Here is a 25,516-nt window from a genome sequence, read left to right on the forward strand (position 1 = left end):
TGACAGGTGAAATGACCACCTCACAGAGATACCTGGAGTCTAAGCTGACAGGTAAAGCTTCCCAGTCTAAACAGTTTGCGCCTATATTATGACATTTTGGTCTTTGGCAGTTTTTATTTCCGGCTGTTCGTGCACACTACATTCTTTTCTTGAGGCAAGTTGAAGCTGGGTAGCAAAAGTCTACGCCCCTTCGTTGGTGATTGGTCAACAGTACTACTCCAAGTAGGAGTGTTTGTCATTCAACCAGAGTCTACTAGTTTTCATGCAAATACTGCATAACTAAGATGTCCTCGGCAAAAACGTCAAAATTAATGACAGTTTTCTTGATTTACCTTAGATTAATAGAGGTTATACTGAGGAAGGGTTTCTGGCAATGTTACTACGGTGGCTCAAGTGGGACAAACAACAATACGTTTTTATTTTATTTTTAAGCAGAGGTCTTTAGGGAGTATGAGAAGACACTGTCGCTTCGCCTAACCAAGTTCTTCTTGGAGCAAACAGAACCTATGTAGCTGTGCGGGCTCCTTTAGCCTCATCAAAATGAAGGGGGGCGCTATTAGTGTCACCTTGTTGGTTGGTTGTGCTTTTCACACATCACGTATGCATGCATTTCAGCTGGGTTTCCTGACATGGAGTGGCAGACGCCAGCTGTGTCTGGGAAGTTCCAGAGCCACCCCATCTGACAGCACAGAAGGTGAGAACGTCCCGTCCCCCCCCTGCTCTGACTTCCTGACGTGGACTACCACAACACCCATGCTTATTATGCAACATGTCGTATAGCTCAGTTCAGAAACACCACCCCACACAGCCGTACACACTGTTCTCTATGTTCACGGTGGTGAGTAATGTTAGTTAAACTGCCGATGGCTGACTAACTCACATGTTAAATGTGTTATAAAAGTTAGCTTTTTGTTCAGATCGGCCTCAGTGAATATCAATTTGAAATGCCTTAGTTCCAGAGATGCCAGACATTCAGAGATTTGGAAAACAATTACCAGGTGTATGAAGTGATTATCATGTTTATTGGCCTAATCGCAATGCTGTCGTCAGATAAGCCCAAAATCTCAAGGTATGTGTGACACGCCGGACTTATATTTAAGTCATTCAGCAGACGCTCTTACCCACGTTACTGGTCCAACACTCTTAACCGCTAGGGTACCTGACCCCTTCCTACCATATCAATTTCAGAGCAGTCAATGTGAAGACTGTTAAATTTGGAACAAGGGGTCGGAGGTCAGCATCCTCTATGTTGTTGTTCATAGCCTATTTATAGGCAGGGTGATGTGCTCATGATCCGTGGATGCTCAGGAGATTTACAGGGGTAGATTACATTCCTTTACCAGGTGGCTCTGCCAACCTAATTGGGGGTTAGGGAGGTGGAATGCTAGGACTGGATGGTTAAATGGAAACTCTGAACCCTTGCCCCCTTCTTCTTTGCTGAGTGATACATTTAATGCTTACAGATTAGCTGCATCCAATGGGGTTTATATTAGAACATAATTTGGGAAGTACTAGGACTGGAGATGTATGTACTGTCCGTATGCCTGAGTGAAGGTGAGACTGGAGTGCTTTATTGGTATGTCTGTGTGTTTGCCTGTGGTAAGCCTATTTGTGAGTCTATAGTTTTTTTTTCTTCTAATAATTGGCGTGAGTCCATTAAACATTTACATTTACATTTAAGTCATTTAGCAGACGCTCTTATCCAGAGCGACTTACAAATTGGTGCATTCACCTTATGTAATAACGCCATGCCATCTGCATTCACAATTGAACACCAAAAGGAGAATTGCATTTAACGAGACGCGTCTATTTGGGCCCAACTGTCAAGCAAGCTAGTGCCGCTTATACACCCGTGCTGTAACTAATAAGTGCTTAGCAACATGAGTCTTGACTCCTTCAACTCCCTTACTCCAGTCTAAACCATCAAAGGAAAGCGCCAGTGTAGTGTCAGAGTTCAAAGGTCACTCTGACAGGTCATCCTTCATAGGCACTGATGCGTTGTTTTTGGGGCCCTGGACGAAGTTGTTTGGTCTTTGAATGCACCTTATTGTATCCTACTTTCCAATTGTGTATTTCAGTGTGTGATACATTTATGTTTTGGTCACAGTTATTCCGGTACTGCTGGGGTAGCATATATTTGCCGAATTAGGTTTTGAGTGAGCTTATAAACCATTACCTGCTGGAGAGTTAACTCTCAACTTCAATTCCGCATCGGCTTAGTTTGTTCTCCCTCTGTTTGGACTTGTCCTTGCCAGACACTCGTGAATCAGTCGAGCCTCGAGGGCACCTGAACATTTTTAATTTGAAGAATGTTTTCCCTGGAAGAGCCTCTGTCTTTGCCAGTTCCTTCCTGTTGTGTGTTCACTAATTTGTTATTTCCCCCTGCCTTTTCTAAGCATGGCTCTGTCCAAAATGAGACACGTCATTTTGGGGGGAGTTTTTTTTATCCTCCCTCTCATTGTTTTTAGTCTCGCATTTGGGGTGTACGCATGTGACGTGCGTGGGACGATGGGAGAGGGCTAGGTGCTCTGACCTCTTTCTCCCCTCTCTCTCCAGATGAAATCTCGCGTCTTGTGACGGCCGGCCGCCCAACAACCTGCCCGCTCGACCCTATCCCCTCCTCTCTTCTCCAGACCATTTCCGGAGACCTTCTCCCTTACCTCACCTCGCTCATCAACTTATCCCTGACCGCTGGCTACGTCCCTTCCGTCTTCAAGAGAGCGAGAGTTGCACCCCTTCTGAAAAAACCTACACTCGATCCCTCCGATGTCAACAACTACAGACCAGTATCCCTTCTTTCTTTTCTCTCCAAAACTCTTGAACGTGCCGTCCTTGGTCAGCTCTCCCGCTATCTCTCTCAGAATGACCTTCTTGATCCAAATCAGTCAGGTTTCAAGACTAGTCATTCAACTGAGACTGCTCTTCTCTGTATCACGGAGGCGCTCCGCACCGCTAAAGCTAACTCTCTCTCCTCTGCTCTCATCCTTCTAGACCTATCGGCTGCCTTCGATACTGTGAACCATCAGATCCTCCTCTCCACCCTCTCCGAGTTGGGCATCTCCGGCGCGGCCCACGCTTGGATTGCGTCCTACCTGACAGGTCGCTCCTACCAGGTGGCGTGGCGAGAATCTGTCTCCTCACCACGCGCTCTCACCACTGGTGTCCCCCAGGGCTCTGTTCTAGGCCCTCTCCTATTCTCGCTATACACCAAGTCACTTGGCTCTGTCATAACCTCACATGGTCTCTCCTATCATTGCTATGCAGACGACACACAATTAATCTTCTCCTTTCCCCCTTCTGATGACCAGGTGGCGAATCGCATCTCTGCATGTCTGGCAGACATATCAGTGTGGATGACGGATCACCACCTCAAGCTGAACTTCGGCAAGACGGAGCTGCTCTTCCTCCCGGGGAAGGACTGCCCGTTCCATGATCTCGCCATCACGGTTGACAACTCCATTGTGTCCTCCTCCCAGAGCGCTAAGAACCTTGGCGTGATCCTGGACAACAAACTGTCGTTCTCAACTAATATCAAGGCGGTGGCCCGTTCCTGTAGGTTCATGCTCTACAACATCCGCAGAGTACGACCCTGCCTCACACAGGAAGCGGCGCAGGTCCTAATCCAGGCACTTGTCATCTCCCGTCTGGATTACTGCAACTCGCTGTTGGCTGGGCTCCCTGCCTGTGCCATTAAACCCCTACAACTCATCCAGAACGCCGCAGCCCGTCTAGTGTTCAACCTTCCCAAGTTCTCTCACGTCACCCCGCTCCTCCGCTCTCTCCACTGGCTTCCAGTTGAAGCTCGCATCCGCTACAAGACCATGGTGCTTGCCTACGGAGCTGTGAGGGGAACGGCACCTCAGTACCTCCAGGCTCTGATCAGGCCCTACACCCAAATAAGGGCACTGCGTTCATCCACCTCTGGCCTGCTCGCCTCCCTACCACTGAGGAAGTACAGTTCCCGCTCAGCTCAGTCAAAACTGTTCGCTGCTCTGGCTCCCCAATGGTGGAACAAACTCCCTCACGACGCCAGGACAGCGGAGTCAATCACCACCTTCCGGAGACACCTGAAACCCCACCTCTTTAAGGAATACCTAGGATAGGATAAAGTAATCCTTCTCACCACCCCCCTTAAAATATTTAGATGCACTATTGTAAAGTGGTTGTTCCACTGGATGTCATAAGGTGAATGCACCAATTTGTAAGTCGCTCTGGATAAGAGCGTCTGCTAAATGACTTAAATGTAATGTAAATGTAAATGTAAATAAGCAGCCAGCACAGATCACTCTGTAACCTGAGAGTGGGGCTATAAATACCCCTAACCTTTCCTGCCTGTGTCTGTTTGTGTGTGGCGGTTGCTCCGAGCTCTGTACAGGGCAGCCTGGCTTGGTTATTCTCTAGGACAATACTCCCTGCTGTACAAGGCCTTCCTGCCCGCGACACTACATTTACATTACATTTAAGTCATTTAGCAGACGCTAGGACCTTCGAGCCTCTAGAAAAAAATGCATTGGAAGGAATTCGGCAACCGTATATAACATCTTGCTGCTGCAGCTCACCCCTTCTGCTGGGCTGTTAAAAAATGTCACGTCTAATAACGTTTCTCCCAGTGCCAGGTGAGCAGTGCTCTGTCAGTTTCTCTTTAAATAGCTGTAATGAAGTAGGGCTTGTGTATGGGGTCTGCTGTTAGCTTTCACACAGGCCTAGTTGTTGTTGTTTTCGAACTAGTTTCCAGTGCTTTAAATGCAGAGGTTTCTTAATTTGAAAACTGATGTGCCTAACGGTTTCCATTTCAAAATATAGACATTATGACACAATCAAAATGAGTTTCTTTGGTGTGTCGTCTAATGATCTGAGGTTAGGCTATTTGCCTGTCTGTTCTCGCACGTGGTAAGGAGACCGCAATGGGTTTCTTGGTTCGTGAATGAATGGTCTTTTCTGTCTGCAATGAATTCAAGCAAACACGACTGTCTTAGGATTTATTTGAATTACACTTCCCTTTAAAAACAAAAAGCATTGGAAAGGACCAGGGACGACCTCTAAGATGCATGTTCTAGTAACGACCTGTTACTTTTAAGTTGGGTTGCTTAAGGTCTACTTACCAGGTCAGTCAGTACTAGTGGTGTCAACTGGGCCACACATTGACCCCAGTCACAGTGTGTAGTATGATTCACATCACCATCTGAAAATAGTGTGGCTGGTGTTGGGTACGTACACCATACCAACTCCCTGTAAAGGAATATTAAGCCAGAGATTGTTTGGAGAAAGGAAGAGTTGTACTGTTTTTCAAGGCCATTCACTGAATTCAATGCTACCTGAGTGACAGTTTTTGTTCACCACTTCCCAGTGAAAGCAAAGTACCTTTTATTGTTACTAAATGAATGCTGCTTCAAATTCGGACCCAACTCTAACAGTTCCTTTCTCTTACCCCACCCAGATTTCTGCAGTTCCAGCAACAGTCACTCGTTCCAGCCCATCTACAGTCAGATTCCCATCCCCACTGCCCATGTCATGCCTTCCACGGCCGGACCACCGGCCTCCAATCCCCAGCCCCGTTCCCAAGAAGATTCCCAGGCTTCTGCCGAGGCACACCTGCCCTCCTCGGGCTCCCGAACCTCCGGTGGAACCTCCAACTCGAAGTCGTCCTCCCTCTCCAAATCAGCCTCTCCGTCCAACCTGGACATGGCACAAGGCGGCGCGGGGCGAGCCGACCCCACCGGGCCCAAGCCGGACTGCCTGAGCCCGCTGCCGCAGCCTGGTGAACGGACTAGACCACTCTCTGTTCCCCTCGGGGGACCACTCTTGCTTGGATGAGGGCCAGAGGTTCAACATGCCCGCCATGGAGCCCACAATGAACCAATCTGCTCTGCTGGCGGGCTACTGCCCCGACGTCCGACTCAGGCTCCAGATGACCAGCCTGGGGGAGACTCCCGAGGGAAGCAGGGAGGCCTACAGGGGTGCCATGGAGCACTCTTACAAGGCTCTCCCCGAGACATGGCCTGGGGTCCCCGGAGCTCCAGACCCTTACAGCCAGAGGAGCAGCCAGCCAGGTGGAACTGGGGCTGTGTCAGCAGGTGTGTACCCAAGCTCTCTGTATCTGCAGACCCAGGCTCTGCTGAGGGAGGCGAAGGCCTATGAACCCATGCTGCAGGAGAGATGCAGCAAGCTGCCCAGCTGGCAACAGCAGCACAAGCAGCAGCTGGAGAGTCTCCGCATGCAAGTGGAGCAGATGCAGGTGAGCTGAGCAGTTGGACCAAAAAGCGTCTTAAGTTTTATTTTGGTTTCTTCTGACCATATGACATTCTCCCAATCTTCTTCTGGATCATCCAAATGCTCTCTAGCAAACTTCAGACGGGCCTGGACATGTACTGGCTTAAGCAGGGGGACACGTCTGGCACTGCAGGATTTGAGTCCCTGGCTGCGTAGTGTGTTACTGATGGTAGGCTTTGTTACTTTGGTCCCAGCTCTCTGCAGGTCATTTACTAGGTCCCCCCCGTGTGGTTCTGGGATTTTTGCTCACCGTTCTTGTGATCATTTTGACCCCACGGGGTGAAATCTTGCGTGGAGCCCCAGATCGAGGGAGATTATCAGTGGTCTTGTATGTCTTCCATTTCCTAATAATTGCTCCCACAGTTGATTTCTTCAAACCAAGCTGCTTACCTAGTGCAGATTCAGTCTTCCCAGCCTGGTGCAGGTCTACAATTTTGTGTCTGGTGTCCTTTGACATCTCTTTGGTCTTGGCCACAGTGGAGTTTGGAGTGTGACTGTTTGTGGTTGTGGACAGGTGTCTTTTTTAAACTGATAACAAATTCAAACAGGTGCCATTAATACAGGTAATGAGTGGAGGACAGAGGAGCCGCTTAAAGAAGTAGTTACAGGTCTGTGAGAGCCAGAAATCTTGCTTGTTTGTAGGTGACTTATTTTCCACCATAATTTGCAAATAAATTCATAAAACATCCTACAATGTGATTTTCTGGATTTATTTTCTCATTGTGTCTGTCATAGTTGAATTGTACCTATGATGACAATTACAGGCCTCTCTCATCTTTTTAAGTGGGAGAACTTGCACAATTGGTGGCTGACTAAATACTTTTTTGCCCCACTGTACCTTAATCTCACTCAATACACCTGCGTCCTACCTCGTCAAAATGACTGGGTGCTTCTACAGTCACGTCCCAGGTTGTCTTTTTATTGCTAACTGGCATTCACTGTCTCAGGAATCACATTAATAAGATGTATAAATCTTCTGATATTCGTTGTGTGTGTTTTTAGCTGTCGGAGGTGGAGCAGCGGGCGTTCCAGCTGCAGGGCCGGGTCAGAGAGCTGGAGGTGTGTCTGGAGGAGGCTCGCTCACACACCCGGGAGAAGGACATCCAGCTGGAGGAGAAGAGACGCAGGGAGAGGGAGCTGCTCACCACTGTCACCAGGTACACAGCTATACACTCATTCTGACATGATCACATACCAGGTGTTGCCAAAAGTTGAGTATGACACACACATTCATTTTCACAAAGTCTGCTGCCTCAGTTTGTATGATGGCAATTTGCATATACTCCAAAATGTTATGAAAAGTTATCAGATGAATTGCAGTTAATTGCAAAGTCCCTTTTTGTCATGCAAATTAACTGAATCCCCAAACAACATTTCCACTGCATTTCAGCCCTGCCACAAAAGGACCAGCTGACATGTCAGTGATTCTCTCGTTAACGTATGTGTGAGTGTTGACGAGGACAAGGCTGGAGATCACTCTGTCATGCTGATTGAGTTCGAATAACAGACTGGAAGCTTCAAAAGGAGGGTGGTGCTTGGAATCAGTGTTCTTCCTCTGTCAACCATGGTTACCTGCAAGGAAACAAGTGCTTTGCACAAAAAGGGCTTCACAGGGAAGGATATTGCTGCCAGTAAGATTGCACCTAAATCAACCATTTATCGAATCATCAAGAACTTCAAGGAGAGCGGTTCAATTGTTGTGAAGAAGGCTTCAGGGTGCCCAAGAAAGTCCAGCAAGCTCCAGGACCGTCTCCTAAAGTTGATTCAGCTGCGGGATCGGGGCACCACCAGTACAGAGCTTTCTCAGGAATGGCAGCAGGCAGGTGTGAGTGCATCTGCACGCCCAGTGAGGTGAAGACTTTTGGAGGATGGCCTGGTGTCAAGAAGGGCAGCAAAGAAGCCACTTCTCTCCAGGAAAAATATCAGGGACAGACCGATATTCTGCAAAAGGTACAGGGATTGGACTGCTGAGGACTGGGGGTAAAGTCCTTTTCTCTGATGAATCCCCTTTCCGACTGTTTGGGGCATCCGGAAAAAAGCTTGTCCGGAGAAGACAAGGTGAACGCTACATCAGTCCTGTGTCGTGCCAACAGTAAAGCATCCTGAGACCATTCATGTGTGGGGTTGCTTCTCAGCCAAGGGAGTGGGCTCACTCACAATTTTGCCTAAGAAAACAGCCATGAATAAAGAATGGTACCAACACATCCTCTGAGAGGAACTTCTCCCATCCAGGAACAGTTTGGTGACGAACAATGCCTTTTCCAGCATGATGGAGCACCTTGCCATAAGGAAAATGTGATAACTAAGTGGCTCGGGGAACAAAACATCAATATTTTGGGCCCATGGCCATGAAACTCCCCAGACGTTAATCCCATTGAGAACTTGTGGTCAATCCTCAAGAGGTGGGTGGACAAACAAAACCCCACAAATTCTAACAAACTCCAAGTGTTTATTATGCAAGAACGGGCTGCCATCAGTCAGGATGTGGCATAGAAGTTAATTGACAGCATGCCAGGGCAGATTGCAGAGGTCTTGAAAAAGAAGGGTCAACACTGCAAATATTGACTTTGCATCAACTTCATGTAATTATCAATAAAAGCCTTTGACACTTATGAAATGCTTGTAATTATACTTCAGTATTCCATAGTAACATCTGATAAAAATATCTAAAGACACTGAAGCAGCACACTTTGGAAATTAATATTTGTGTCATTCTCAAAACGTTTGGCCACGACTGTACACACATACTCATTTTAACATCAATGCATACTCATATAACCTACATTGTTTGTATAATGACATGTTTTTGGTCATTAGTTTTGTGTGTGTCAGTTTACAAGAGCGGGTGCAGGAGGGCCTGGAGGACGGGGCAAGGTTACCCTCCCTGGATGTGGAGATATACCGAGGGGAGAACAGCAGCCTGAGAGAGGAACAGCAGAGACTTAAAAAGGCCAGTCTTTTCATCTTGTTCCTTCTTTCTTGGCCTACTTCAGCTTTTACATTTGACATTTCACCGGTACATTACATTCTGAAATGTTGTGCTGCTTTTTGTGGTTGTCGTCTAGTGCTGGTTCTAAAACGTTCCATTCTCTCTTTCTCCAGGTCACAGAGAAGCAGCTGAGGATGACGACGAAACGGGGCACCCAGATCGTAGTACGTGATACGAATTGAATCTGTTTACACCTTGGATGATATCTCTATTAGTAACCTATATGGTCTTACAAGCCATGCCTAACCCATATCCAACCTGGTGTGTGTGTGTGTGTGTGTGTGTAGACCCTGGAGGAGCAGGTGTCTCAGGAGGAGAGCAGCTCCCATGCTCTGAGAGAGGAGGTTTGTTCTAAAGAGCAGGGTTTGCTCCAGCTCCGCACAGCCATGGAGGAGGTGAGATGGTAGGACAGGACTACACCACTACTGGAAATAATGCTCTGTTCCATGTTCTGAGTGGAATTGTCTTGAGAACCTCCAGAGCTCATGTTCTGTCCTAATGCATAAAATGATGAACTGGAAAACAGGTTAAATAAATAAAATAAATAATAAATAATATGCCATTTAGCAGACGCTTTTATCCAAAGCGACTTACAGTCATGTGTGCATACATTCTATGTATGGGTGGTCCCGGGAATCGAACCCACTACCCTGGCGTTACAAGCGCCATGCTCTACCAACTGAGCTACAGAAGGACCACACAAGTATTGAAATTGAACCTTTGGAGTGCTGTAACTGTCCATTTTAGTTTTCCTGTTTTCCATTTTATTTTATAAAATGGACAGCACCCAACTATCTCCAGCACCCAACTATTTTAGGTGTAGGAAGAACTTTGAGTTGAATATTTTGCCTATTTCTGTCATTCCTAACGGTGTTTTCTGCGTATTCCCAGCTGTCGGCCCAGAACCAGGAACTAACGGAGCAGAACCTGACCCTCGGTGAGCGTCTGGAGGACTCGGAGAAGGTGAACCTGGACCGGACGTCGTCCTCGCTGCGGCCGGCCGGGGCCCGCCTCACCCAGCGTCTCCACGTTGAGATAGCCTCATGCCTCTGCGACCTCTGCAACGTCCTGACCCAGCAGTCACAGGGCCGAGACCCCAACCTCTCGCTGCTGCTTGGCGTTTCCTGTGAGTGTTGACCACCGCGCCGCGACAGGTTTAGTAGCATTTAAAGAAGAACGTAAAAGGCTGCCGCTATTTTTCACTTAAACCTGAAACGCTTCTAATCAGTTGTAGCTTGAGCGATGGTAAAAGTAAAAGATGAATGTTTGATCAATGTAAGTGTTGCAGCCACAGAATACTTCCAGCTATATACAGTGCCTTGCGAAAGTATTCGGCCCCTTGAACTTTGCGACCTTTTGCCACATTTCAGGCTTCAAACATAAAGATATAACAACAAGTGAAGAATCAACAACAAGTGGGACACAATCATGAAGTGGAACGACATTTATTGGATATTTCAAACTTTTTTAACAAATCAAAAACTGAAAAATTGGGCATGCAAAATTATTCAGCCCCCTTAAGTTAATACATTTACATTTAAGTCATTTAGCAGACGCTCTTATCCAGAGCGACTTACAAATTGGTGCATTCACCTTATGACATCCAGTGGAACAGCCACTTTACAATAGTGCATCTAAATCTTTTAAGGGGGGGGGTGAGAAGGATTACTTAATCCTATCCTAGGTATTCCTTAAAGAGGTGGGGTTTCAGGTGTCTCCGGAAGGTGGTGATTGACTCCGCTGTCCTGGCGTCGTGAGGGAGTTTGTTCCACCATTGGGGGGCCAGAGCAGCGAACAGTTTTGACTGGGCTGAGCGGGAACTGTACTTCCTCAGTGGTAGGGAGGCGAGCAGGCCAGAGGTGGATGAATGCAGTGCCCTTGTTTGGGTGTAGGGCCTGATCAGAGCCTGGAGGTACTGAGGTGCCGTTCTCCTCACAGCTCCGTAGGCAAGCACCATGGTCTTGTAGCGGATGCGAGCTTCAACTGGAAGCCAGTGGAGAGAGCGGAGGAGCGGGGTGACGTGAGAGTACTTGGGAAGGTGGAACACCAGACGGGCTGCGGCGTTCTGGATGAGTTGTAGGGGTTTAATGGCACAGGCAGGGAGCCCAGCCAACAGCGAGTTGCAGTAATCCAGACGGGAGATGACAAGTGCCTGGATTAGGACCTGCGCCGCTTCCTGTGTGAGGCAGGGTCGTACTCTGCAGATGTTGTAGAGCACATATGTCAGAGTCAAGGCCCGCGGGCCACATCCGGCCCGCGAGAAGGTTTTTTACGGCCCCTGGGATGATCTTGATTTGTTATTAGAACCGGCCCGCAGACCGCAGCAAGCCGACAGCCCGCAGATCTTTTACACGCACCAATACTACATTTCCCACAATGCAACGGTGACGCACCGAGCAGTAGGCTGCTTGATTTCAATATTTATTGGCACAGCAGTTGTCAGCATCACAGTAAAATTAACTTCAGATACCCATCAAAAATGGCAAAACGGAAGGTGGACACTGAGAACCGGGGGTTTCAAACAAGGTGGGAGTCGGAGTATTTGTTCACGGAGGTAGCTGGAAAACCTGTGTGTCTTCTGTGTGGAGAAAGTGTGGCGGTACTGAAAGAGTATAATCTGAGACGACATTATGAAACGAAACACGCGGACAAAAACAAGAATATGGACATGGAACAAAGGCTACAAAAGGCAGAGGAATTAAAACGAGGCCTCAAATCTCGACAGGCTCTGTTCAAAAAAGCCAAATCACAAGGCCAGGCTGCTGTCAAGGCCAGTTTTATTTTGGCAGAAGAGATCGCTAAATCAGCCCGGCCATTTACGGAGGGGGATTTCATCAAAAACTGCATGATTAAAGTTTGTGACGAAGTTTGCCCAGAAAAAAGGCAACTCTTTAAATGTGAGTCTGAGCAGAAACACCATTGCCGAGAGAGTAGACCAGTTGTCCATCAATCTAAAAGAGCAGCTTGTGAAAAAGGGAAAAGATTTCATTGCATATTCCTTGGCTGTGGATGAGAGCACCGACATTTCTGACATTGCCCAGTTGTCAATTTTCATCCGCGGAGTGGACTCCAGCCTAAGCGTGACAGAGGAGTTTTTGGCTTTACGTCCTATGCATGGCACAACTACGGGGCATGATTTGTATGAAGAGGTGTCAAGATGTGTAAATGAGATGGAGCTGCCTTGGGAAAAACTCGTGGGTTTGACAACCGACGGAGCACCTGCGATGTGTGGACACAGGAGCGGACTGGTGGCGAAGATACGGGAAAAGATGCAAGAGGAAAACGCGACAGGTGAGCTGACAGCTTATCATTGTATCATACACCAGGAAGCGTTGTGCGGTAAAGCCTTGAAAATGGAGCATGTAATGAGCATCATCACGCGCACAGTTAACTTTATCAGAGCCAAAGGTTTGAATCACCGCCAGTTCAAGGCATTTCTGACGGAGTTAGAAACGGAGCATGGTGATTTGCCTTATCACACAGAGGTGCGATGGCTAAGCCAGGGAAAGGTGCTTCAAAGATGTTTCGAGCTTCGTGAGGAGATTTGTCTGTTCTTGGACAGCAAAGGGAAAGACACAACACAACTCCGAGACGAAATGTTTCTGTGTGAAATGGCTTTTCTGTGTGACATTACGAGTCATCTGAATGCAATGAACTTGCAGCTGCAGGGTCGGGATCGTGTCATCTCTGATATGTACAGTACAGTGAAGGCATTTAAAACCAAACTGACTCTGTGGGAGACGCAGATGCGGAAAGAAAATTTGAGCCACTTTCCCAGCTGCCAGACCATGAAAGAGAAGCTCTCTACCAGTGCGTTCCCGAGCGCACAGTTGGCTGATAAAATAGGTATGCTTGCCGCTGACTTTCGACGCCGATTTGCTGACTTTGAAGCACAAAAAAGCAGGTTGGAACTGCTCGGTAACCCATTTGCTGTCGACGTGGAAAGCTCACCACCAAACCTCCAAATGGAGTTGATTGACCTCCAATGCAATGATGCACTGAGGGCAAAATATGCGGCAGTGGGTGCTGCGGAGTTCGCCCGTTTCCTCCCCGACACAATGCCCCAGCTGCGCATCCAGGCTGCTCAAACGTTGTCTATGTTTGGCAGCACATACCTGTGTGAACAACTGTTTTCTTTGATGAACTTGAACAAAACATCACACAGAAGTCGACTTACTGCTGAACACCTCCACTCAATTCTGAGGATTTCCTCAGCTCAGAGCCTTACCCCGAACATTGATGAACTTGTGGAAAAGATGGGACACCACCAAGTATCACCCTCAAACTCAAACAAGTGAACATTACTGTGCAATCACATATTTAGAGTTTTTACTCAGTTCAAGTTTAAAAGTTAAAGTTTAATATTTGTTTTCACTGCATGTTACTTCTCCTTAAACAAAGTGTTGTTTTTGATTAATAGATTTTTGCACTTTATTTTATTGTATTTCAATCCAATTATATTTTAAAAATATATCAGTTGAGTGGATGATAGAAAATTGCTATTATTGTTTTTTTCTTTGAAGTAAATTTAGCCCACTTTTGCTAAAATAGAAAATATAGGCTACTGATGGTGCCTTGAATACCGGTTTCTTTCATTTAATGTTCATGTTATGGGGATTTTTATATAAAGGAAATTTGTCTTTTGTGTCTGTTGAAAATTAAAGATTACTGACAGAGCCATAAGAAAATATTGCTTTATTTATCTGATCATATTGGAATATATTTGTTAGGTTTTCAGTAGGTTCAATTAGGTTCACTAGACTATATGCGTCATTTAAAAAATTTTCAATGAACATTCGAACAGTCCGGCCCTCGGCTTGTAGCTAAATTTTTTATTTGGCCCTCCGTCCATTTGACTTTGACACCCCTGTTGTAGAGCATGAACCTACAGGAACGGGCCACCGCCTTGATGTTAGTTGAGAACGACAGGGTGTTGTCCAGGATCACGCCAAGGTTCTTAGCGCTCTGGGAGTAGGACACAATGGAGTTGTCAACCGTGATGGCGAGATCATGGAACGGGCAGTCCTTCCCCGGGAGGAAGAGCAGCTCCGTCTTGCCGAGGTTCAGCTTGAGGTGGTGATCCGTCATCCACACTGATATGTCTGCCAGACATGCAGAGATGCGATTCGCCACCTGGTCATCATTTGTAGCGCCACCTTTTGCTGCGATTACAGCTGTAAGTCGCTTGGGGTATGTCTCTATCAGTTTTGCACATCGAGAGACTGATTTTTTTTCCCATTCCTCCTTGCAAAACAGCTCGAGCTCAGTGAGGTTGGATGGAGAGCATTTGTGAACAGCAGTTTTCAGTTCTTTCCACAGATTCTCGATTGGTCCTGTATTTGGCTCCATCAATCTTCCCATCAATTTTAACCATCTTCCCTGTCCCTGCTGAAGAAAAGCAGGCCCAAACCATGATGCTGCCACCACCATGTTTGACAGTGGGGATGGTATGTTCAGGGTGATGAGCTGTGTTGCTTTTATGCCAAACATAACATTTTGCATTGTTGCCAAAAAGTTCAATTTTGGTTTCATCTGACCAGAGCACCTTCTTCCACATGTTTGGTGTGTCTCCCAGGTGGCTTGTGGCAAACTTTAAACGACACTTTTTATGGATATCTTTAATAAATTGATTTCTTCTTGCCACTCTTCCATAAAGGCCAGATTTGTGCAATATACGACTGATTGTTGTCCTATGGACAGAGTCTCCCACCTCAGCTGTAGATCTCTGCAGTTCATCCAGAGTGATCATGGGCCTCTTGGCTGCATCTCTGATCAGTCTTCTCCTTGCATGAGCTGAAAGTTTAGAGGGATGGCCAGGTCTTGGTAGATTTGCAGTGGTCTGATACTCTTTCCATTTCAATATTATTGCTTGCACAGTGCTCCTCTGGATGTTTTAAGCTTGGGAAATCTTTTTGTATCCACATCCGGCTTTAAACTTCTTCACAACAGTATCTCGGACCTGCCTGGTGTGTTCCTTGTTCTTCATGATGCTCTCTGCGCTTTTAACGGACCTCTGAGACTATCACAGTGCAGGTGCATTTATACGGAGACTTGATTACACACAGGTGGATTGTATTTATCATCATTAGTCATTTAGGTCAACATTGGATCATTCAGAGATCCTCACTGAACTTCTGGAGAGAGTTTGAGAAACTGAAAGTAAAGGGGCTGAATAATTTTGCACGCCCAATTTTTCAGTTTTTGATTTGTTAAAAAAGTTTGAAATATCCAATAAATGTCGTTCCACTTCATGATTGTGTCCCACTTGTTGTTGATTCTTCACAAAAAAATACAGTTTTATATCTTTATGTTTGAAGCTTGAAATGTGGCAAAAGGTCGCAAAGTTCAAGGGGGCCGAATACTTTCGCATGGCACTGTACATGTGTAACGTGGTTTTTCAAGTGTTGTAATACGTTGTCGTCATACTTCCAGGTCCTGTCACCTAATCCTGAAACTGTTTGGTGATTTAAGGTGTGTGTGTGTGTGTGTGTGTGTGTTGTGTGTGTGTGTGTGTGTGTGTGTTATATATTATACACTTATATTTGTGTTTTTTAGGATGAATTTACATCTGCCAGATGCCTTATGTTTTTGTGCTGAAAACCATTTGCGCCGCATTTTTGCCAATTGAAGACCGTTCAAAAACGAACAGGCTACATTCTGAGAGAAAAAATACTTCACTTTCATAGTGTGTAGTAACTGTTCTTTTTCTTCCCCGCCCATGGCAGAGCAGGAAGAGGACTGGCTGAGTCCTGAGGTCCTCCAGAGGATGTTGACTGAAGCCCAGCGGCTGCGTCGTGATGTGGAGGAGCTCCGCACCACCTTCTCAGACCGCTACGCCCAGGACATGGGAGAGAACTGCATTACCCAGTAGCCCCAGCTGCTAGCTTCTCTAAAAAAGACTGAACCATCAGCCTAATGGGGTAAGGCTTCCATATTGGCCTTGCTTCTTCTACTCTCTTCATTGTGTATGAACTGGAATCTCATGTTGGCCCTTTGGGGAAGGAATCCTTGATCGGGATCATGCATTTCAGTCAAAGGGCTTACGGTGGAAGAACTGTTCTCAAACCAGTGTGTTTTTTTGTTTTTATAAATGTTTTACTGATACGTTTGTCTTTATTGTCAAAGATGCCCTCTGCACTTTTTATGACACACATAGATGGGGTTGTGTTATTTGTTTTTCAATAAATAACACTTATTATATAAATCTTCCCTCTGGGGAAATAATGTTGGATGTGGTTGACAATCAACTGAAAATATTTAATTGTGTTTTTTGAGTGATTCAACAGGGAATGTTACTAACCCACCATTATTTAAAATGGTACATTTGTAGCATTGAAGTCTGGCGTGTGGGTGGCTGTTAACAGTGGTAGGGCTAATACTGAAAAGACATTATGTCAGCAGTATAACTGAGCTATTGTTCAGAGACATCTGTCCCGTCTGTACAATAGCACAGTTTTTTTTAAATCATGTTTGCAGATATCTCTCTCTGGTAGTGGGCTTGCTTTGATGATCGATCTGTAGATCAAAACTGTTAAGGTCCTGCACTTTTGCTGTCGTCACCAATAAAATTGGCTAGTGGCTTTCTTTCTCAAAACTTGACTTATTTTAGTGTTTCAAGCCAACAGAGCAACTCAATACATTCCTGAAACATTTCTTTGTGGGTTGTCCTCTAAGAAGAAGATATCTCCGTCACAGCTAGGTTTTGGGGATAACGGTCCGTGGCAATGAGGACTGAAGCCATTTTACACACTCCTTAACACTATTTGTGGTACTGGTTTGTTGGTAAGGGTCTGTCTTACAGAGCAACATACTGTAATTTAACAGGTGAGTCCCTGTGCCTACTTTGTCCTGATACACTGTGTTCACTTTGGTGCCCATATCTGTACTAGCAAAATGTCTCTGCCATCCGTGTTGATAGTATTATTTTATTTCCATCTAATAGCAAGAAATAGGTTCTAAGTTGATAACTTAACTAATGGATGCCAGTATTTTGCCATGAAAAATAAAAATGTGCAACGTGACTAAATAACTTTCATCTAGTTTGTTTCAGTGTTCGAAGAGCAAAAAAAAACAGTGGTTTGATTTATTGATGGAACGTCACGTCAAATGCTTTCCTTCAGTTGACGAACATCATGGCACTAAGTTGGGACATTTGGATGTCTAACATTGTCTAGATGAGACTAATGTGAGTTCTCATTTGAGCTTTAACAAAGTTAGACAAACTTGCCTTATGTCAAATATTTTTCAAAAATGTAAATGTTTATATTGAATATATTTTTTACCCTTAATTTTATTTACACATTTTAGAAATAAAGTTTGTTTTCAATAAGTTGGCTTTGATCTTGTAATTTTCTTTGATTTAAAATCCTTACATTTTAAAGGTAGAGTCAGCGTTATGACGTAAATGCATAGTGGGCCAATTTTCCGCAACAACTTAGATCATTGGTGCGCCAGGCTAAAACGTCTCTGCTGTTTTGGTCCCTAAGAGTTTGAAGCAAACCCATGCCCATGTACAAATACTGTGTGTGTGAGAGCGAGTCTTTGCATCTTGCTCAAGCAATGTTATTTCGCTAACTCTACTTTTCTATTTTTTCAAGCGGTCATGGTACAAGGAGAATTATCTACATCAATAATTATGCAAGTGTCCCTATGGAAATTAGGATTTTCCCATGTCATGATGATCCTGAAAAGAATTGTTCTGTAAGTGTTGGCACCCCCTAGTGTCACATCCCTATCAGATCTGAATATAAATGTTTATGAAAGTAAATACAGTATTTTATAACCATGAGGAAAGTGACAGGGCGATTTGTTGCTCTGTCATTGACGAGGGCCTGGCCTAGTCCTAAGCAGCAGAGCAGCATTGGGAGTGAGCCCACAGGAGAGGAGTGTCTGAGAGTCCTCACTGTACCAGCGCTGTGGGAACGCACTGATGATATCATACGCTGTGGCATCTGTCCATCTGAAATTGTGAGGGAGAGAGAGTTGATAGTGATGGAATAGGACAGGACAGGGCTTTCATAACATGTCAAACAGACTGTGATGCGACTTTGTTCTGCCACGCAGAATCTTTGTCACTGATTATTTGGACAAATCGCGATTCCCATTTAGAGGAGTGGATACTTCGCTAGCCTCGTTAGTACATTTTTCAAGCACATCTCCCCCGAGAATTTAATCAAGCATCTGACGCAATTATGCCAGGTGTGTGTGTGTGTGTGTGTGTGTGTGTGTGTGTGTGTGTGTGTGTGTGTGTGTGTATATATATATTTTTTTTTAATGTAGGGGGTGGATCAGTTTTAATATTGCAAATAAATTGATCGAAGCCACAATATCATTGTCTGCATTTTCTTAAATAAATACAGTATCAGTCAAAAGTTGACGCCTACTCATTCAAGGGTTTTTCTTTATTTTTTTTCACTGTAGAATAATAGTGAAGTCATCTAAACTATGAAATAACACATGGAATCATGTCGTAACCAAAAAAGTGTTAAACATCAAAATATATTTTAAATTCTTTAAAGTACCCTTTGCTTTGATAGCTTTGCACACACTTGGCATTCTCTCAACCAGTTTCAACTGAAATACTTTTCCAACAGTCTTCAAGGAGTTCCCACATATGCTGAGCACTTGTTGTTGGCTGCTTATCCTTCACTCTGCTGTCCAACTCATCCCAAACCATCTCAATTGGGTTGAGGTCGGGTGATTGTGGAGACCAGGTCATCTGATGCATCACTCTCCTTGGTCACATATCCATTCACACAGCCTGGAGGTATGTTGGGCCAATGTCCTGTTGAAAAACAAGTCCACCAAGCGCGAACCAGATGGGATGGTGTATTCTTGCAGAATGCTGTGGTAGCCATTATGGTTAAGTGTGCCTTGAATTCTAAATAAATCAGACTTTTATGTATACCCCCCCCCCCTTGTCACAACACAATTGATTGGCTCAAATACATTATGAGGGAAAGAAATTCAATAAATTAACTTTCAACGAGGCACACCTGTTAATTTAAATGCATTCCAGGTGACGACCTCATGGTTTAGAGAATGCCAAGAGTGCAAATCTGTCAAGGCAGTGTGGCTACTTTGAAAGAACCTAAAATATATTTTGATTTGTTTTAACACTTTTTTTGGTTGCTACATTTTTCCATGTGTGTTATTTCATAGTTTTGATGTCTTCACTATTATTCTACAATGTAGAAAATAGTAAAAATAAAGAAAAACCCTTGAATGAGTGTCAACTTTTGACTGGTACTGTATATGTTATCCTTTTATTTATACATAAATATATATATATATACTACCCTTAAAGTTTGGGGTCAGTTAGAATTGTTCTTGTTTTTGAAAGAAAATCCCATTTTTTTGTCCATTTAAAATAACATCAAATTGATTAGAAATACAGTGTAGACATGAATGTTGTAAATGACTTTTGTAGCTGGAAACGGCTGATTTGTTTTAATGGAATATCTATATAGGCATATGGAGGCCCATTATCAGCAACCATCACTCCTGTATCAGCATTTGTGGGTTCGATTACAGGCTCAAAATGGCCAGAAACAAATAACTTTCTTCTGAAACTTGTCAGTCTATTCTCGAAATTGAGCTCCGGTGCATCCTGTTTCCATTGATCATCCTTGATGTTTCTACAACTTGTTTGGAGTCCACCTGTGGTAAATTCATTTGGTTGGACATGGTTTGGAAAGGCACACACCTGTCTATAGAAGGTCCCAAAAACCAAGCCATGAGGTCTAAGGAATTGTCCGTAGAGCTCCGAGACCGGATTGTGTCGAGGCACAGATCTGGGGAAGGGTACCAAAACATTTCTGCAGCATTGAAGGTCCCCAAGAACACAGAGGCCTCCATCATTCTTAAATTGAACAAGTTTGGAACCACCAAGACTCTCCCTAGAGCCTGCCGCCCAGGCCGAACTGAGCAATTGGGGAGAAGGGCGTTGGTCAGGGAGGTGACTTAGAACCCAATGGTCAGTCTGACAGAGCTCAAGAATTCCTCTGTGGAGATGGGAGAACCTTCCAGAAGGAAAACCATCTCTGCAGCACTCCACCAATCAGGCCTTTATGGTAGAGTGGCCAGACTGAAGCCACTCCTCAGTAAAAGGCACACGACAGCACACTTGGAGTTTGTAAAAGGCACCTAAAGACTCTCAAGACTACGAAAAACAAGATTCTCTGGTCTGATGAAACCAAGATTCAACTCTTTGGCCTGAATGCCAAGCATCACTTCGAGGATACATGGCACCATCTCTACGGTGAAGCATGGTGGTGGCAGCATCATGCTGTGGGGATGTTTATCAGCGGCAGGGACTGGGAGAATAGTCAGGATCGAGGCAAAGATGTATGGGGCAAAGTGCAGAGATATCCTTGATGAAAACCTGCTCCAGAGACCTCAGGACCTCAGACTGGGGCAAAGGTTCACATTCCAACAGGACAATGACCCTAAGCCCTCAGCCAAGACAACACAGGAGTGGCTTCGGGACAAGTCTCTGAATGTCCTTGAGTGGTCCTGCCAGAGCCCGGACTTGAACACGATCGAACATCTCGAGACCTAAAAATAGCTGTGCAGCAACGGCCCCCATTCAACCTGACAGAGCTTGAGAGGATCTGCAGAGAAGAATGGGAGAAACTCCCCAAATACAGGTGGGCCAAGCTTGTAGCGTCATACCCAAGAAGACTCATGGCTGTAATCGCTGCCAAAGATGCTTCAACAAAGTACTAAGGGTCTGAATACTTATGTAAATGTGATAATCTAATTTTTATTTTATTTTAATTCAACTGGGTTTTTTATCCCATTTTTGCTTTTTCATTATGGGGTATTGTGTACAGATTGAGGGACAACAAAATCAATCCATTTTAGAATAAGGCTGTAACCTAACAAAATGTGGGAAAACTCAAGGGGCATGAATACTTTCCAAAGGCACTGTACATACTATATACTTTTTACAGACACAGTATATTTTCCTTAAGTTATTGTTTGTTTTTAGTACCATCCTTTAGCTCCCCTCAACCCCTCTCATTATCTCTGAAGACCATCCAGTTTTGATTTCTATTTGCCATACAGTAACAGTCAAAAGTTTGGACACCTACTCATTTCAAGGGTTCTTTATTTTTACTATTTTTTCTACATTGTAGAATAGTGAAGACAACAAAACTATGAAATAACACACATGGAATCATGTAGTAACCAAAATAGTGTTAAACAAATCCAAATATATTCTTCAAATAGCCACCCTTTGCCATGATGACAGCTTTGCACACTCTTGGCATTCTCTAAAGCAGCTTCATGAGGTAGTCACCTGGAATGCATTTCAGTTAGCAGGTGTGGAATTCCTTTCCTTCTTAATGCGTTTGAGCCAATCAGTTGTGACGAGGTAGGGGGGTGCACAGAAGATAGCCCTATTTGGTAAAAGACCAAGTCCATATTATGGCAAGAACAGGTCAAATAAGCAAAGAGAAATGACATTCCATCATTCCTTTAAGACATGACAATCAGTCAAAAGAGAACATTAAGAAATTTGAACATTTCTTCAAGTGCAGTCGCAAAAACCATCAAGCGCTATGATGAAACTGGCTGTCATGAGGACCGCCACGGGATGTCACGATCGTCGTAAGAAGCGGACCAAAGCGCAGCGTGGTGTGAATGCATCATTTAATAGATGACGAAAAACACGAAGTAAACTGTACAAAAACAATAAACGACTGTGACGCTATCATAAGACCTGTGCTGACACAAGCAACTAACATAGACAATCATCCACAATGACAAAACAGGCTACCTAAATATGGTTCCCAATCAGAGACAACAACTAACACCTGCCTCTGATTGAGAACCATATCAGGCCAAACACAGAAACAGACAAACTAGACATCCAACATAGAATGCCCACCCAGCTCACATCCTGACCAACACTAAAACAAGGAATACACAAAAGAACTATGGTCAGAACGTGACACAGGAAAGGAAGACCCAGAGTTACCTCTGCTCCAGAGGATAAGTTCATTAGAGTTACCAGCCTCAGAAATGGCAGCCTAAATAAATGCATCACAGAGTTCAAGTAACAGACACATCTCAACATCAACTGTTCAGGTGAGACTGTGTGAATCAGGCCTTCATGGTCAAATTACTACAAAGAAACCACTCCTAAAGGACACCAATAAGAAGAAGAGACTTGCTTGACATTAGACTGGTGGAAACCTGTCCTTTGGTCTGGACCCCAAATTGGAGATTTTTGGTTCCAACCACCGTGCCTTTGTGAGATGCTGTGTGGGTGAATGGATGATCTCTGCATGTGTATTTCCCACCGTAAAGCTTGGAGGAGGAGATGTTAATGATGTGGGGGTGCTTTACTGGTGATACTGTCTGTGATTTATTTAGAATTCAAGGCACACTTAACCAGCATGGCTACCACAGCATTCTGCAGTGATACGCCATCCCATCTGGTTTGGATCTATGATCTGTTTTTCAACAGGACAATGACCCAACACACCTCCAGGCTGTGAAAGGATTATTTTACCAAGAAGGAGAGTGATGGAGTGCTGCATCAAATGACCTGGCCTCCACAATCACCCGACCTCAAACAAATTGAGATGGTTTGGGATGAGTCGGACTGCAGAGTGAAGGAAAAGCAGTCAACAAGTGCTCAGCATATGTGGGAACTCCTTCAAGATGGTTGGAAAATTATTCTAGGTGAAGCTGGTTGAGATTGCCAGGAGTGTGCAAAGCTGTCATCAAGGCAAAGGGTGGCTACTTGGAAGAATCTCCAATATATAAAAATATTTTGATTTGTTCAACACTTTTTTTTTGGTTACTACATGATTCCATGTGTGTTATTTCATAGTTTCAATGTATTCATTATTATTCTACAATGTAGAAATTAGTTTTAAAAAATTAAGAAAACACTGGAATGAGGAGGTGTTCTAAAACTTTTGACCGGTAGTGTAGACAGGTGTGTGCCTTTCCCAATCATGTCCAATCAAGTTCTAGAAACATCTCAAGGGTGATCAATGGAAACAGGATGCACCTCAACTCAATTTCGATTATTATAGCGAAGAGTCTGTGAATACTTACATAAATAAGGTATGTTTTTTATTTTTAATACATTTTCAAAAACCTATTTTCACTTTGTCATTATGGTGTGTAGATTGTAGAGGATTTATTTATTTATTATTCCATGTGGAAAAAGTCAAGGGGTCTGAATACTTTCTGAAGGCACTGTACATAACATTCTATTGTTGCAAGAATTTTGTATAATTTAAATTGAAAAACTTGTAAGTTTTGAATCTGGTGTTATTTTGTGTATCAGTTCATAAACCATGTGCCATGGAATCGGTACATCGAAAATCTCTTCGTCATTATTTTGCGATCTGTAAGGCACAGCTGTCAATTTATGGGTCCTTAAATTAAACTGGTATAATTTTTTTATTTATCACAATTTTCTTTAACCTATTTTCGTCTTTAATGCAGGGTCGACATACAAGTTCCTTACTTTCTCCCCATTCCATTTGCCTCTTCCATTTTTGCGGAATGCAAGATTTTAGTTCTGGGCGTCCGAGATTAACATGACCCAAAAGTCACTGTGACTGAGATGAAGTACTGTGAACGTGATGGACTTCCTGGGCAAAATACTCTGCACAGCATTTCGTGGCTCCCAACCCACCTGTGCTTGTCCAGATACTGGCGCAGATGACCTATGGTCTCTGAGAAACGCATCTTCATGATGTAGGTGTGCTCGCCATCCTCTGACTTCACCCTCAGTGTGGTGACATCACGGACCGAGTTATGGGGATCAGTCTCATGCAACTCCAACCTGAGTTAGAGTAGAGAGAACAGGTTCATAATCCACATTAGCAAATGTGTGTCCCTCTTCCAGGGTCTCCTCTGTCACAAGGTCCCGCAAGGCCCCCTAGTGGTGGAAGTGAAGGTATTGTGAATACTTCTAGACACCTGCATACCTCTCTTTCATAGCCTGTAGCTCTGGTGTGTCTATGAGGGTCACAGCATGGCTGTTTGAAGCATCAGAAGAGCCCTGAAAACAAGACACAGGCATTTACTAGCATATAGTATACGCGTGTCCATCATCTACAGGTATATGCTGAATCATGCAACAGATCTCAGTCTCACCTGTAGACTGGCTTTCACGGAGTCCCTGATGTCAATCACTCTACCAGCCTTCACCACCACCTTGGGCAGCCTGTTCAGGAATTGGTCCATTGTCAGTTTTCTGCCTGTGGGTAAGTCAATGTTCAAGTCAGAGCAAAAGAGGCTTGGGGTGAATCTCAAGTGATATACATATAGTTAAAGCAACTTCAAATATTAAATTCAACTATTTCATTGATTCCTTGTGTCCTCTCCTCGCCTCCCCAAAGAAGATCCAAGGTTTCTCCCCATCTCATGCATGTTCAGGAGGAGGCGAGGAGAGAGGACTCGAGGAATCCCAAAAAATACAATTGAGATTCCACCCCTGCAGTTGGTTCAACTAGAGTGTAAAGTGTAGCATTTGTTTTTGGGAACAAATTGAAGCGATACAGAGGGGACCGACCGGGTATCTGGGAGACGGTACAGTAGGCGTGTTCTAAGCTGTCTGTTGATTTCTCTCCCTCTGTGCATCCAACCACAGCCTGCCCCTTCCCAGGGAACTCTGCCCACGGTCGCCTCTCTTGGAACTCCTCCTCTCGCCTGTCGTGAACCTGTGTACACCGAAAGAGGAGAGGACGTCCCACTACTCACCACAAAACAAACAGGAAATACATTGTCCATGTAGTCCGTTTTCCTACCCTAAGCACATTTTAAAAAATTCACGCATGCACACAAAGCACGCACGCACGCACGCACGCGCACACACACACACACACACACACACACACACACACACACACACACACACACACACACACACACACACACACACACACACACACACACACACACACACACACACACACACACACACACACACACACACACACACACACACACACACACACCTGAAAGGGCACCCCATCTGCAAACCTGTCCTGTAGCTCAGAAGGGAAGTATCCGTCCATCAGGTCTTGCATGCACTGCTGCAAAGTCATGAGCGGCAAGGTGTCAAGACACATTGGACTGAGATACGAACTGAGCTTTCTGTACTTATTCTGTCTGCTACAATCTGAGAGTCGAAACATTGAAATCAAAGAATCTTCTGTGAAAATGTATCAAAAATCATGCCTGGTTCAAATATCTAGTCTGTTTCATTACTTGATGTGTGTT

General features: G+C 44.6%; 2 protein-coding genes across 7 annotated transcripts in view; one reads left to right on the forward strand and one right to left on the reverse strand.

The window, feature by feature from the left end:
• Positions 1 to 16,839, forward strand: LOC124017670 (centrosomal protein of 85 kDa-like). 4 transcript variants are annotated; one of them, XM_046332938.1, is made up of 9 exons: positions 1 to 51; positions 616 to 694; positions 5,438 to 6,235; positions 7,273 to 7,427; positions 9,088 to 9,220; positions 9,373 to 9,423; positions 9,547 to 9,654; positions 10,151 to 10,385; positions 15,985 to 16,839. In XM_046332938.1, coding segments are annotated over exons 3-9 (1,089 nt in total). In that variant the 5' UTR covers positions 1 to 51; positions 616 to 694; positions 5,438 to 5,830; the 3' UTR covers positions 15,987 to 16,839. The 4 variants fall into 4 exon arrangements, with proteins under 4 accessions (XP_046188894.1, XP_046188895.1, XP_046188896.1 ...); XM_046332939.1 differs by lacking the exon at positions 1 to 51 and having other exon boundaries at positions 260 to 694; positions 15,990 to 16,839; XM_046332940.1 differs by lacking the exon at positions 1 to 51 and having other exon boundaries at positions 260 to 694; positions 9,103 to 9,220.
• Positions 16,076 to 25,516, reverse strand: part of ubxn11 (UBX domain protein 11) — a 19,067-nt gene continuing 9,626 nt past the window's right edge. For 2 of the 3 annotated variants that reach the window (XM_046332934.1, XM_046332935.1), the window contains exons 10-15: positions 25,252 to 25,329; positions 24,807 to 24,954; positions 24,389 to 24,492; positions 24,220 to 24,293; positions 23,925 to 24,074; positions 16,076 to 18,218 (exon numbers count right to left, since the gene is read on the reverse strand). In XM_046332934.1, the coding sequence (XP_046188890.1) occupies positions 18,077 to 18,218; positions 23,925 to 24,074; positions 24,220 to 24,293; positions 24,389 to 24,492; positions 24,807 to 24,954; positions 25,252 to 25,329 (696 nt within the window). In that variant the 3' untranslated portion in view covers positions 16,076 to 18,076. The remainder of the gene's footprint in view (positions 18,219 to 23,924; positions 24,075 to 24,219; positions 24,294 to 24,388; positions 24,493 to 24,806; positions 24,955 to 25,251; positions 25,330 to 25,516) is intronic. The other variant, XM_046332936.1, reaches the window with a different exon arrangement.

The sequence above is a fragment of the Oncorhynchus gorbuscha genome, unplaced genomic scaffold (genome assembly GCF_021184085.1).
Source record: "Oncorhynchus gorbuscha isolate QuinsamMale2020 ecotype Even-year unplaced genomic scaffold, OgorEven_v1.0 Un_scaffold_3:::fragment_4:::debris, whole genome shotgun sequence".
NCBI lineage: Eukaryota > Metazoa > Chordata > Actinopteri > Salmoniformes > Salmonidae > Oncorhynchus > Oncorhynchus gorbuscha.

Bases quoted from the DNA above. Each gene is read 5' to 3' on its own strand.
- LOC124017670 (XM_046332938.1), top strand. From the start codon at position 5,831: ATGCCCGCCATGGAGCCCACAATGAACCAATCTGCTCTGCTGGCGGGC. The intron at 6,236-7,272 runs GTGAGCTGAGCA...GTGTGTTTTTAG, and splicing joins TGCAAGTGGAGCAGATGCAG to CTGTCGGAGGTGGAGCAGCG. The intron at 9,655-10,150 runs GTGAGATGGTAG...GCGTATTCCCAG, and splicing joins TCCGCACAGCCATGGAGGAG to CTGTCGGCCCAGAACCAGGA.